Genomic DNA, 15,066 nt, shown 5'->3' with positions numbered 1-15,066 from the left:
TATGTTTATATATTAGTTAACTTCAATAAACCTGCAAAAATAATATTTCCCAAGAAGGTGTATTCTGTCAATGTTCAAAAATACTGTTTGTATGTGGAAAATTTGATCTCCAAACTTCAATAAATTTTTACTCAATGCCCTTTTGCTTCGGGTACTACATCAAAATGTTAAACTTCCATCCTTTTCTGTAAATTTTGTAATATTCTTCTATTTTCTAAAGCGTTTTTCATATGTACAAAAAAAAGTTCTATTTGGGGCTATAACAGAAATAGTCCAAACAATTTTGTAACAATAGTCCTTGATACTGACCTTATTTTTTTTTCTTAGTTCATCCCAGGTAACACTATCAATTGTGCCAACATGTGGACATTTAGACATTTTTACTGACATCTCAACGTATTTTACCTGGAATGTTTAACAAAACAAAAATAATTGAAAAATTTAGAAAAAGGTGAATTTGAATAAATCATTCATGCACAATATACACATTTTGAAAACATGCACACTATGTATTACATGTTAACTATACCAGTATGTATATTGGTTTTTATAACAAATCTGTTTCTGTCATCATTTCAAATTTTAGGGACTTGCATTTTGTGAGTTGCATAAATTTGTGTATTTTGTATGAATAATGATTGTTTGTACTGTCAACTATGCCTCATATTTGGGTCGTTTAATTTGGAAATTCAATCATCTTCTTCTACAATATAGGAAGGACAGTTTTTTTTCCTAAATTACAGTGCCATATGTAAAGTTTGATATATGTACATCTAACTTGTAGTTATAATAATACTAAAAATAATCAGGTCCAAACATAACACTTTTATGTACTATGACGTAGAATAACAAATATTATTCAAAATGATTCACAATGGTACTCCAGGATTTATAAGTATTGGTAATAAATCTAAAATTAGAATTATATTCATAATAGTAACTCTGAACTTATTTTTAAGAGTGTCTTCCACATTTGTACTCAGCTGTTACAAAAGCAGAAATAACCTATTGAAATAACATTGAGATATCATGATATATTCTCATAATATATATTTCATGTGTAGGTTCAAAGTGATTATATTATAGATTGTATCAATCTTGTGATTCCTTTGAACCACAAATGTTTTATTCTATTATCATAATTGGTCATAACCCTGTTGTAATAAAGAGTTTGGGCTAATAAAGTACTTTCATTTGTATACAAAAAAATATCATTTGATTTGATGTTCTGGTCAAGAGTAATTCTTGCAGACTGATTTTTAGTCCTCTCCTGTGAAACAAGTTACCAGGTAAGAAAAATTGTCTAACAGATTACTGGCATTTTGCTCCCAAATATGGGCTATCATACAATAATTTTGATTGAAGAATATTCTGTCCTGAAAACAGTGAGATCAACTCTCTGACCAGTACAATGTATATGATTATAACATAAAAAATTTAACATTGACACATGAAAAAATCAAAGACTGATGTCTTCAAAGTCGGTAATATTCTCTGTCACTGATTTTGGCTTACTTTCAACATCCAAAATGGCATAAATAGTCAATTGTAAAGAGCCCTGTGTTTGAATCTGAAACTGGGTAATATTACATAAATTCAATGCCAATCATTTCATCTTTTAATGAAAAATTCCTGTTCTCATACAAGCAAAAAAAACCACACACATGTGCATGATATTTTTTAAAAGAGGTACTTGGTGGTGATCTTTGGGTTGCTTATGATACTGTCCTGGGAACCAGATTAAACAACTGGCAATGAATATTCATAGATATCCAGGCCATGCTAATGTATATGACCTAAATAGTCTTGTAACGAACCTCTGTGCCTAAATAGGAAACTGGGTAATGTTCATTGCTAACAAATTATAGGAGAGTTCTTCATGATGTCATCACTTACCAGTATATGGTATACCAAAATATGAATTATTTTATCTAAATGAAACAATTTACAGAACCAAAATTGGATATATAATAACAAAGTTATAAAGTTTTGAAAATTGGGATTCTAATTATGAAATTGTCAATTGTTTACTTAGTTGTTTATTTGCCAACCAATTTGACACTTAATGATATGCAAATTAGTGAATATGACATCACTAATAAGATTGACCAACTCTCCTATTTCATGTTAACTTCCCGTTTTCATACAAGCTAGAAACACACATGTAAAACACATATGTATGATATTTAAAAGGTTCATTTTTATCTCGTATGAAGCTAGAACTATGACGCTTTGGCAGTAATCATGGCACAGATTGGCAGCATTATGTGGAGTATGAATATAATATGTGGTGGGCATTGCCTAAATCAGCGAGCACTGTGAGCTTTACCATACATGTACTGTCTGTGCGAGACTTGTAAAGATAATAAAGGGCATTAGAAAGAGAGGGAGGTCGACCCTAAGGAAAATTTTTGCTTTGCAAGTGCAATATTTTTATTTATATTTAAGCAGCAGGCAAAATCAATATTTCTATTTGAAAATTAGCCTTGTTAATTAATGGTTTTTTTTTTTCAATAAATGAATAACTTGAACAATTTTCCCCCCAAATTCCAATCCCATACCCCCCTTTTCCCTCGCTCTCAAAATGGTCAATAACTTTACAGCACTTCGCAATACTTTACATTTTTTATCCCTTAAGGGCATCTCTAGCAACATCCATTTAGTTTTGGCCTGTTTGACCAATCTGCACAGATACCGGAAATATTACAGTTCTCCGCGAATTGTGGGAATATTTTACACATATCATGTGATGAAAACAAAATTCAGACTACAGCTGCAAATTCCAAACAAGAAAATGATTGCCTTTCCTATCTTAGAAAAGCTATAATATAATCATAATGTGATAATATAATCAGAGTTAAATTTTTTTCCAAGGAGGTTTAGGTTCTTGACAACAGCAGCAGTGGAACAGCGGGGACATACATACCTACATCCACGTGTTTCCCAAAGATTTTAAAAAACATAACATTCACTTCTTCCAATACATGTAAGTAAAACAAATTAGAAAAAGACTTAAAAACTATCAGAAAAGATGATTTATTTTTACTGAAAGGTAATCTTAACCTATATCTTTTTATTTGTTTGACTAAAGGAAATGATGAATTTTCTCCGTAAGGACAGTCACTTTTTGTTACTTCTGGGACATGACTCTTTTCGTTAGTATATTGGGGAACCTTAAGGGAAATTTAGAAAGTACACGTAATAACCGTAGTGCTCACACGGCTTTGCGGCGCTTGCTATAATTATGCAAATCATATGCAAATAGAAAGCACTGAAATTATGAGTGCAAGAAGTCACTAATATTGTTAGTTAAAAATGATCTGAAGAATCTACAAAGTCCCAACCCCCTCAAAATCAAAAGGTTGCACCCTTTAAGTCAGGGCTGTAGGATATAGAATATTGAATTTTGACAGAAGAATCCGAAATAATTCAAATATAAAAGAATACGGTAATGTAGAAAATTCAAGTGGGCCGGTGCGTGAACAGAATGGCGAACTTACAACAGACAACGTTCCATATAAAAATAATGGTGATGTAAACTAAGAGAATACAAAAAAAACGTACATATCTTGCATTCAGAAACTAAGAAATATACCAAGACACTCGCTGCAAACGATTTTAACTGAAATTTGATTCAGCAAACTTTGAAGTCATGCCTTAGCGGAAGTCGAAATAATATCAAGGGTAGACAATTCAGAATTACAACGGTATTATGAGTTGCGTTCGAAAAATTGTTTTATTGAACTTGCAGATCTATATACTCCAGTTGGGGCTCTTCGATAAAGAAAAACTTCAAACTTCACCAATTAATTACAGAAGTGTCAATGGTAAATGTGTATACTTAAAAAATAATCAAATACACCGATAGGAGGAATATTGTATGAAGATGAGTTAATATAAGTTAATATACATGGTTATCGGCCATCGGAACTACTCAGTAATTTCCCTATAATGAAATTATTCATTTTCGGAACACTATACTATACGACGTTTCCTTAGCTGTAGCTGTAGCAGACAGCATGTCATGTCATACAGATATTCACAGTGGCTATCATCATCAAGTTTTACGTTCATGGCAGCAGACAAACACTTCAATAACTGCTGACAATCTTATTTATCCTCTTTTTATCACGTATGTGTATTTCCTACTGTTCTGTTGCATTTTCTCAGACTCAGTGCAGTCAATATGGCACATTGACACAGCTCTTGTCGGAATTTCTTCTGACCCTGCAACACTCATTGCTTTCATATGGATATTGATATGTCCGGTTCAATATCCAAATAAAAGAGGAGAAGGTTTCAGGGTCAGTCAAGTTTGGACTAACAAAACCTGGCATTAGATGTAAGGCTTTTAATGAAACGTGAACAAGTGTAACCATTAAACCCTTTTGGGATTTAGTGTCCGGAGCTGTTTTCTGAATTGGCCGCCCGCTGGGCTCAGAGGATGGCCAAATCAGAAAACAGCTCTGGACACTGAAACCCAAAAGGAATGAGTGTAACCATGTAATTACCTATTATGGAATTGTCAATGCCTAAATCAGTGAGCTTTATCATACATGTGACTTCTGTGCGAGCCTTGTAAAAATAATAAAGGAGTTCCAAAAGGAGGGGGGGTTGAATGAGAATTTTGCTTTGCAAGTGCAATATTTTTATTTATATTTAAGCAGCAAGTGAAATCAATATTTTTATTTGAAAATCTGCCTTGTTATATATTGGGAGAGTTTTTTTCTCAATGAATGAGTAACTTGAAAAAAAAACATTTTTCCAAAATCCCAACCCCATACCCCCCTTTCCCCTTGCTTTCAAAATGGTTGATAACTTTATAGCACTTCGCAATACTTCACATTTTTAACCCATAAGAGCATCTCTAGCAACATTCTTTTCAGTTTTGGCCGGTCTGATCTATCTGTACAGATACTGGAAATATTACAATTCTCCATGAATGGTTGGAATATTTTACACATATCATGTGACATAAACAAAATTCAGACGCAACTGACAGCTGCAAACAAGACAGTGATTACCTTTTCTATTTTAGAAAAGCTATGCTTCAATTTGGATAATACAATCGGAGTTATATTTTTTTTCAAGGCAGGTTAGGTTTTTGACAATAGCAACAATGGAACAGCGGAGACACACGTACATACATCCACGTGTTCCCCGAAGTTTTTAAAAACATCACATTCACTTCTTTAAATAAGTAAAAAAATAGAAAAAGACTTGAAAACTATCAGAAAAGATTAATTTATTTTTACTGAAGCGTAATCTTAACCTGTATTTCTTTTATTTGTTTGATTGAAGGAAATGATTTTCTCCGTTAGGACAGTCACTTTTTGTTACTTTCGGGACATGACATTTTTTTTCATTTGTATATTGGGGAACCTTAAGGGAAAATTAAATAGTACACGTAATAACCATAGAGCTCACACCGTTTTGCGGCACTCGCTATTATAGGGGTTACAAATGTTGACATACTGGATTTTGCTCACATTTCATGCCATATAATATGCCTGACACATGTATTATAATATGACTGACACATGTATTATAATATGCCTGACACATGTATTATAATATGCCTGACACTTGTATTATAATATTCCTGACACTTGTATTATAATATGCCTGACACATGTATTATAATATGCCTGACACTTGTATTATAATATGCCTGACACTTGTATTATAATATGCCTGACACATGTAATATAATATGCCTGACACATGTATTATAATATGCCTGACACATGTATTATAATATGCCTGACACTTGTATTATAATATGCCTGACACTTGTATTATAATATGCCTGACACATGTATTATAATATGCCTGACACTTGTATTATAATATGCCTGACACTTGTATTATAATATGCCTGACACATGTATTATCATGACATCAACAGCTAGGTGTGGTGTGCTGAAATTTAAAGTAGAAGAAGAGTAGCAGTTGTACGACATAACAATTCAACTTTATTTTATTTTTTTTCAGAGACAATGATGATGCAGTGGAAGAAATTACTGCAATGCCAGGTCAATCAAGATATGGCATCAACAAACTACAGGCAGCACTAAAACCATTAGTATCCAAAGGCCTTAAAACTGTGTTGATATTTGGTGTGCCTGGGAAAATTGAAAAGGTAACATAAATGAATGGACCATTTAGTATAGTTAGCCTTGACTGTAATTTGACTGGCTTTTTTTCCTTTCTTTGTAGCATATACTACATAAAAAATTCTTTACATTGGCTTATGTGGAGATTTAGAGGGCTTTGGCCTTTAAGAAATTCCATCTGATTTGTATCAGGCATGTCATATATGTAGTACCTTAAAACTGGTAACAACCTTTCAATTACAAGAAGTTGATGAGAACTTATCAGCTCATGTATAGTAATTGAAAAAAAAAAATGATTTAAGGGTTACTGAAAGTAGATAAGTAACATGTTTTTTATATTCTGAAATAATTGGGATATCATTTTCATTTTAGACATTTTTTTTTCAACTTTGATTGTTTACCTTATTGCTACAGGATGATAGAGGTTCAGGTGCCGACTGTCCATACACACCAGCTTTAGTAGCTATACAGAAGTTACGAGAATGGTTTCCAAATCTACTAGTCGCATGTGATGTTTGTTTATGTCCATACACAAGCCATGGACACTGTGGTAAGGTTTGTCTGTCATAGCCCTTCTTTAAGAAATTGGCCTTATAATTGTACATGAATATGGCCCTTCATTCATCATTTTTGGTATGCATGCCTCATTCACAATTCAAAATTACAGATGAATATATATGTACATAGATATAGCGTCCCATATATCTTTGAAACTTGAGTGGTGCAAAATCATTCTATCAGACGTGATGTATATTTGAAATGATGAATGCAGTTAAGAATTGCTTGTTTGAAGTTTTAATGCAGATGCACAGCATCTGTTATAGGAAGTCTTGCATTTTCATTTTGGTTGATACATCAGCCTCTGTCCTTCATAGACAAAGCCTAAAATCGTATTATTACTATGATATAATATATTGATACATATAAAATCAGAATATTATCGTGCATAACAGTTGTGTTTTTGAATTTGCAAAGTAAGGCCCTGAATTTTTTAATTATGAAATAGTATTAAAATTTTTAAACTTTCTTCTTTGAATTTCATTTCAATGATTATTTAATTTATGTTCTGTATGATGGATTTGAAATGATATTGACAATGAAATAAATATATTTACAAACTGCTATGAAGATAAAACCCTTGATTTTGCAAAAACACACCTTCTGAAACTGTCTTAACATACCGGGTACACTATTTTATGTTTACAGTAATGGCTTTGGAAAATAATGCAAGTACTGTATCAGTGAGGATTATTCCATAAGATACAATATTAATATGCTCTATATGATTTATTATTTTATGAATTCATGTTTTTTCAGGAATTTTGAGAGAAAATGGTGCCATTGATATGAGTGCTAGTATAAAAAGACTTGCAGAGATTTCTTTGGCTTATGCAAAAGCAGGTATGAGCTCCATACTTCTCAAGTTGGTTAAAAACAATATTAAACCACCACAGGCGTGCTCTTTTTAAGGGCAACATACTCACACAAAATGACCTACAATCCAGGGACATGATAAGGTTGATATGAAATATACTAACACTGCAACATCTTTTTTTTTTTTTATCAAAGGATAGATAAAAAAGACTTTAATGACTCGTCTAATTTTATGAACTTCATTTTAGGCTTAGTTGTGTTTTGCAATTTTTTTGTGTGTTATTTTATGGTTTGGAAAAGTCACAGATGTCAAGAAACATTTTTTGGAGTACATTTGCATTACTTCAGCTCATTTTCCCTATTGGTGAATATGTTTGATTCTAAATAATAATTATTTTCCTTTTCCAATTTTGTCAATATTGAACTTTTTTTTATAGAGATTATGCAGTTATTATATCCATTTGTTTTCCAGGTTGTCAAATTGTTGCCCCTTCTGATATGATGGATGGTAGAGTGGGGGCTATAAAAGAGATTTTAGCAGATAATGGATATGGAAATACAGTCACTGTGATGAGCTATAGTGCGAAGTTTGCGTCCTCATTTTATGGACCGTTTAGGTATATTTATTATTAGTGGTGAAGGAAATACCTACAATGGAAATGCAGTAGAGTCAGAGACCGTTTGTTCCAGGTTTCCTTTTTCACCACCCTCATTTTTGGCAGAATTTCACATGTGAAAATCAGGTTATGGTATGGTGAATGCCAGTCAGGTAGGAGAGGAAATTATTTTTTGTAAATTTTTTTCTCATCAGCTGCTAATCGCAGCCTTGATATTTGGTATCCAGCATGAAAATGGATTCCCCTAACAAAAAAGAGACAAAATTATGTTCTTAAACATCTTTTATCTTTACATAATCTTATTATTGATTATTCTTATTTAGTAGTTAAATCTAACCACTCATTAACATTACAAAGGAGAATACAATTAATGTACAAAAATACTGTGTTATGTGGTAAAATGGTCTCCCAACTCTACTGGTAGAAGTATTAACGGTATTCATGTGTAAAAAATTTAGTGAAAAGATTTTGAAATGAGTAGTTTCAATTTTGGTATAGACATATTTTCTTGGTTGCAATTTCCAATTCAGAACTGAATTAAATGTAGAATAGAAATGTTTAAAATATCATGTTTTATATTATGTGTACAAGTCAATGAGTCTTTGAAGACTATTGATTAGAACTGCTTTTTAAAATTTTTCTATGTTTGTTTGTCTGTTTTTTAGGCGATGATGAAAATAATTTTTTTTTCCGAAGCTGTGTAAATTCATTGCAACATCTTGATTATTGTAAACATATCAATTTTGCAGATTCTGTCAAGTGAACATATTTGTGGGTATCAATTTTTACAGTTTTAAAGAAAAATCAATTTTACGGTACTATATTTTTGCTCTCGTTAGACCATCACAAAAATAGAGAAAATTGGTACACTGTGAAAATTGATACATTTACAATTATCAAATTCTTTTTAGTTACTCCTTTTTTAATACATGTATTTCAGAGATGCAGCTAAATCTGCACCAGCATTTGGTGACAGAAAGTGTTATCAGCTTCCTCCAGGTTCTGTTGGGCTAGCAGAGAGAGCTGTGGTAAGTAAAACTAAAGGAAGTAGACCTAGGCTAACGGACATAACTCTTGAAATCAGTGATATGATTGTATCTTATTCAATTTCACCAAAGGCTATTAAGCATGCATTTGAAACAGAATGAAATTAATCCATGGTAATTTGAATTTATGTAAAATAGTTTGTAAGGGTTATGCCCCTTAAACTTGGTCTGCCTCAAGGATTGTACTAACATTCATCAGAAGTATTTATTACAACAATTCAAAACATTCCTTATAAATGCCTTAACAAATTTATGTATTTGAATGGACAACTAACATACAAATTTGAGAAAAAAATTGCTGTTTTTACATTGTTATCCTTTATGTATAATAGTTCTATTCTAGCAAATCACACATAGTTAACCAAACAGGTATCCAGTTTATGCATAGTTGGTGTCTCCATTAAAATAAATACATTTCTAACTGCAATCTTTTGTTTGACAGTATTTTGACAGTAAGCAGTAGTCAGGAAAACTGGTACATGACATAATGTTAGTTTGGATATTTCTTTTTCTGTAATAATTATGGACAGCAGTACATTAAGGTTGTAAGATGAGATATTCTTATTGTTTTAGGATAGAGATGTTAAGGAAGGGGCAGATATATTAATGGTCAAACCGGGGTTGGCTTATCTTGATGTTGTCAGAATGGTTAAAACTAAGGTATGGTATCTTGACGTTGTCAGAATGGTTAAAACTAAGGTATGGTATCTTGACGTTTTCAGAATGGTCAAAACTAAGGTATGGTATCTTGACGTTGTCAGGATGGTTAAAACTAAGGTATGGTATCTTGACGTTTTCAGAATGGTGAAAACTAAGGTATGTTATCTTGATGTTGTCAGGATGGTTAAAACTAAGGTATGGTATCTTGACGTTTTCAGAATGGTTAAAACTAAGGTATGGTATCTTGACGTTTTCAGAATGGTTAAAACTAAGGTATGGTATCTTGATGTTGTCAGAATGGTTAAAACTAAGGTATGGTATCTTGATGGAAAATTCTTTTAATAAGGTTTGAATTCAATAGATCAAAGATCACAGCATGGATAACAATAATATAGAAATTTATTATTATTTGATATTGGATTTTGCAGTAGATGGGTATCTTCGGATCACCTTGCTATATTTAGAACTTACATTAAAATATGGAGAAATGAAGTGTGTTTTGATGAAATTTGTGTCTGGTTTCCTTTTTTAAACATATTAGCAAGTTGGAAGAACGAGATGGATTCAAATGATCAGTAATTTTACCACAGAAACAGTTTTGTATATTTAAATCAGTGTGACAATGAGCTTGATAATCAGGTACCAACTTTAGCACTTGTCTGCGTAAATGAAAATACATGTACTGGTATTTGTGGACCAGTAAATTTTCTTTGATTTTGCAGTTAAGTTCAAATGACAACTAAAATGATACTTTGGATTTTGGCAAGTAAATTTAAGTCCAGTTCTACAGTGCTGCTTTTTTATTGAATTGAAAAATATGGTAAATATCATGCACCTTTTTTTCATAACAAGGGAAATAATCTTCTTTGTAACGCAGCAACCTAGGTAATAAAGATACCTATTTTGTAAAATATTTTATCAAATTTTTTTTTTTTTTTTAACAGTACCCTACACACCCCCTGGCCATATACCAGGTATCAGGGGAGTATGCTATGATACATCATGGTGCTGCAGCGGGAGCATTTAGTCTTAAACCAATGTTGACAGAAGTACTGACCAGTATGAGACGAGCTGGGGCTGATATTATCATAACATACTTTACTCCAACACTGTTGGATTGGATTAACGAGGGCTTATAATTAATGTATGATCCAAAATGAAGTTGGAGTAATGTGGAAATTCATTAAATATTTTCATACCTTTATACAGAAATTTGTTTTTTAAATATATCTTGTTACAGTGAAACCTGTCTGAACAGAACCCCATTTGGACTAAAAATTTGTCAGGTTACACAGGTTCAAAGAGTAATCAAGGGAATCAAGGTTATAGTGGTAATCAAAAGAATTTAATCGAGGGACAAAGACCAGACATGGAAAACAGACATACACAACAAAGAACATCAATAACTAAAATCATACAAAGTAACAAAAGCATATGAGCAACTCGGACTCCACTAAAAACTGAGAGCATGGACCAGGTGCACCGGTAGGATAAGCGTCCTCTGCTTTTCTAGAAACACCTGTCGAGTTGCACATAAAAAGTAATGTCCGCGGTAGACAAACGAGGAAAGGAAAACTATGACCTGTTGAATAAATCAGTTTTATTTGAACTGAAACAAAGGGACTTCAAAATTGTCATATTAGACAGGTTTCTGGTCTATTCAGGGTTAGGTTAAGACAGGTTCCTCTTTATAATTTTCTCTTGCAATTATGGGAAAAGTTAATAACTGTATTTGTGATTCTGATATGGCTAAATGGCTTTGGTTTGCTTATTGTTTGTTAATCTTGGTTTTTTATTAGTTGATCTGCTATATAATCAGATCCACTACATGTGTAGTGTAGTACATTCATAATTCTTAAATCAGTGCTTTTTAAATCATCCCTACATGTAAGAAATTGTATCAGTGCTATTTAAATCATTCCAACATGTAAGAAATTGTATTTTGCCATTATAAGTAAATCTCTTGTTTATCATTCCTAACATAAAAGACATTAACATGTAATAGATCATTGAAAGGTTCTCAATCTATTGTTGTTGAAAATCAATGAAACAAGGTGGCATTTGTTAATAGTTAAGTTCGTTTACTTGAATGTGCCACTTGAAAGTGATAAGGTTACTTTTTACCCCCTTACAACAATATGTTATTCAATAAAAAGAGCTATAGAACTTTGCTTTTCATCTTTTAAACTATCATTGGTATATTTAGTTTGCCTTGATTTATTGGAATGAAACTTTATATGCTGATGGTAGCTTGAGCTACAAATATGACCCCTATCAGTTTTAAGGGTAGTAGTTTTTTGCTAGGATGTTATGATCATAAAATGGTGTAACTATATTTTGATTAATTCTCATTCAATTAAAAAGAATGCAATGTATATAAATATGTATGATTTGAAATTGTTGTACATATGTAATAAATTCATCACAGAACATTAAAGAATCTGGTGCTCAATCATTTTTTTCTTATACCTGCATTGTGGAAGAAGATTGCACTTTATATAAGAGTAATTTTTATATTAATATATACATTACATTTTATTGTGTTGTTGGTTTTTATTACAAGAAAAGTGTTTGTGATTATGAATGAATGGAAAATTAAGAACTTATTGTTTTTTTTTTTCATTTTACAAAAATTTAAATACTTGTTACTTCAAAGTTGTGTTGTTACAAAATATTTTGTACATGTAAATCCAAAGTCGTGTAGTCACAAAATGTATTGTACATGTAACTCCAAAGTCATGTTGTCACAAAATGTTTTGTACATGTAACTCCAAAGTTGTATTGTTACAAATATCTTGTACATTTAACTCCAGTCGTGTTGTGTTGTACATGTAACTCCAAAGTTGTGTTGTTACAACATGTTTTGTACATGTAACTCCAAAGTCGTGTTGTTACAACATGTTTTGTACATGTAACCCCAAAGTTGTGTTGTTCCAAATGTTTTGTACATGTAACTCCAAAGTTGTATTGTTACAAATGTTTTGTACATGTAACTCCAAGTCGTGTTATTACAACATGTTTTGTACATGTAACTCCAAAGTCGTGTTGTTACATGTTTTGTACATGTAACTCCAAAGTCGTGTTGTTACAACATGTTTTGTACATGTAACTCCAAAGTTGTGTTGTTACAAAATATTTTGTACATGTTATTTCATGTTACTTCAAAGTTCTGTTGTTATAAGATGGATGAAAATTTTATGGTATAATAACACGAAGGCAATCAATGGAGAAATAACAATGTCAAAGTTAAAATATTTGTACAAATAATACTGGGAATACCAAGAGGATAACACATAAATAATGAGTCCTTCAATTCATAGGAACTAATAAAATGCTTTGCAGGGTGCAGCTTTATACAATCACAGAGGTCCAACCATGAAAAGTAAGGACAACTATGGACACATCATTCAAGTTTGGTACAGCTCACAATTCATCATGTGAATTTTGACTCGACTGAATAGGATTATAGTAGTGAAAGAACTCTTCTTCCTGAAGTATGAAACCTATTTAGTAATAGTTCAGTTTCATGAAGAAATCCATACACTTTAAGTCAAGTTACTGCTCAGAAATGTGTTGATTTTTTTATCCCAAATTACTTTATGAATATGGTAAACACTAACAAAATCAATCCCAGCTTGATTTTGTGGTACAATTGCAGAGACCCATACTTATACCGAAGTCATATTCATGTAGTCAAATATTAAATACAATATACTTGCTTTTGGTGCCTTTTTACCACAATTTCTAATCAGTGGAGGGGGTTATTTATACCTACAAAATCAATCTAAACCTTTTGTGGTAAGATCCATTTACTTTAACTAATGCTGTTGTTTGGAATCAAATTACTCTAGTATTTGGCCCGTATCAGCTTCAAACTCCTAAACAGTGTAGGTCATAACCCCTGAGATCATTCTTAGTCTAATTGTTGTGGTATAGAACATTTTTTTTACTATATACTCTTACTAGAGATCCATATGTAGCTTAATGCTTTTGGGCCCTAATTCCAGGACTAACACTTAAAAAATAATTCATGGAGGGGGTAGATTTGTACTCATTTTAACAAGGGTTTGGCATTTATATTCTCATTTAACACCTCACTGTCATTCGGTGTTAAATAATTGAATATAAATGCCGTACCCAAGTTAAAATTAGTACAAATCTACCCCCGGAAGGAATTATTTCTTTTCTAATATGACAAATATAGTAATTTTTGTGACAAAAATTTCCTTAGGTGTAGCCAAAATAATGGCTGTTCCGTTTAATGTCCCCTGTATGGAAGTTGGATTAATTCAGAAATAAACCACATATCTAAGTAAACCATCGATTGAATAAATATCAGTATCAGCATAGTATTAGATAACCTCTCGGTGGTTAAATCATCGCGTAAACGTTTTTAAATGAGTGTTTTGTCTCGAAGCGACAGCGAAAGATGAGACAGTGTGCAGGTGCTAAAGGTGGGGTTGTACCTACATATACTGTTTGACGATATGAAAACGTCATATTAGAAAAACACAATTAATACCAAATCCTTTCATGGTCAGGAACCTTGTAAAATATATCAAGATGCACAAACTAATATCCAAATTATTGCTTGCAAACCATGTGTCTACAGGTAAATACACAGACAAGGACCTCAGAGTACCATTATACGACCTCAATTTTTTTGTGGCATATAAAAAATACACACAGAAAAACCGAAAGTATAAACTCAACTAAAAACTGAGAGATGCAGATGCTTTAGAAGGTTGAGCAGTTTTCTCATTGTAGTAACTTTCTAGCAGAGTGAAGTTAGATTATCTCCCTTTGGAGGCATTGGACAAAAATTATACTCGTGAAATTTCATCTAAATCTTTTGAGCAGTTTAGAAGGAGTTGTACATATAGACAGACAGATGGATGGACAGGGTGCTCCAGAAGTGCAAGAGGAACACATATAGGATATTTAATGTAAAATTCTGTACTGTCTGTCATTAAAAACAATCACTTCTGAAATAAATCTCAACAGTTTTTTTGTTTTGCATTTTTGTGGATGATGAATTTAAGAAAAAATTATTACATACAGTTAAGTATGAGCACAGCTATCTATATCACATCTGGAAACTTGCATTCACACAAAAGACAATGGTCATTTTAAGTTGTATCATGATAGATTCATGAGACGAGAAAAAATTGAGAAATATATGAAGTGCCTAGGAGAAAAATTGATGGGGTATAGGAATCTACAAATTAACTTGATGTGGCCTAAGCATGCTAA

General features: G+C 32.1%; 2 protein-coding genes across 5 annotated transcripts in view; one reads left to right on the top strand and one right to left on the bottom strand.

Moving 5' to 3' along the window:
* The window catches only part of LOC148612588 (ubiquitin carboxyl-terminal hydrolase 20-like), a 38,348-nt gene extending 34,668 nt beyond the window's left edge, over positions 1-3,680 (bottom strand). The window contains exons 1-2 of one of the 3 annotated variants that reach the window (XM_088594140.1): positions 3,565-3,680; positions 310-405 (exon numbers count right to left, since the gene is read on the bottom strand). In XM_088594140.1, coding sequence (XP_088450266.1) covers positions 310-390 — 81 coding nt within the window. In that variant the 5' untranslated portion in view covers positions 391-405; positions 3,565-3,680. The remainder of the gene's footprint in view (positions 1-309; positions 406-3,564) is intronic. The other 2 variants (XM_088594141.1, XM_088594139.1) reach the window with 2 other exon arrangements.
* Positions 3,681-3,695: 15 nt separating this feature from the next.
* Positions 3,696-14,819, top strand: LOC148612587 (delta-aminolevulinic acid dehydratase-like). 2 transcript variants are annotated; one of them, XM_088594161.1, is made up of 8 exons: positions 3,696-3,827; positions 5,995-6,142; positions 6,531-6,666; positions 7,434-7,517; positions 7,963-8,107; positions 9,048-9,135; positions 9,727-9,813; positions 10,758-14,819. In XM_088594161.1, the coding sequence occupies exons 2-8, from the start codon at positions 6,029-6,031 to the stop codon at positions 10,950-10,952; spliced, it is 849 nt and encodes a 282-aa protein (XP_088450287.1). In that variant the 5' UTR covers positions 3,696-3,827; positions 5,995-6,028; the 3' UTR covers positions 10,953-14,819. The 2 variants fall into 2 exon arrangements, with proteins under 2 accessions (XP_088450287.1, XP_088450286.1); XM_088594160.1 differs by lacking the exon at positions 3,696-3,827 and adding an exon at positions 3,957-4,132.
* The last annotated feature ends 247 nt before the right edge of the window (positions 14,820-15,066 follow it).

This window comes from Perna viridis, chromosome 7 (assembly GCF_037379345.1).
Source record: "Perna viridis isolate PV_CMFRI_1.1 ecotype Kerala chromosome 7, ASM3737934v1, whole genome shotgun sequence".
NCBI classification, from domain to species: domain Eukaryota; kingdom Metazoa; phylum Mollusca; class Bivalvia; order Mytilida; family Mytilidae; genus Perna; species Perna viridis.
The sequence above is the reverse complement of the archived record's forward strand: the minus strand, read 5'-3'. Positions and strand labels throughout refer to the sequence as shown.

Excerpts from the sequence above, each read along its gene's own strand:
- LOC148612587 (XM_088594160.1), top strand. The coding sequence starts at position 4,020 with ATGTCATGTCATACAGATATTCACAGTGGCTATCATCATCAAGTTTTA. Across the intron at positions 6,667-7,433 it reads CACAAGCCATGGACACTGTG|GAATTTTGAGAGAAAATGGT; the intron begins GTAAGGTTTGTC and ends ATGTTTTTTCAG. Across the intron at positions 7,518-7,962 it reads TTTGGCTTATGCAAAAGCAG|GTTGTCAAATTGTTGCCCCT; the intron begins GTATGAGCTCCA and ends TTTGTTTTCCAG.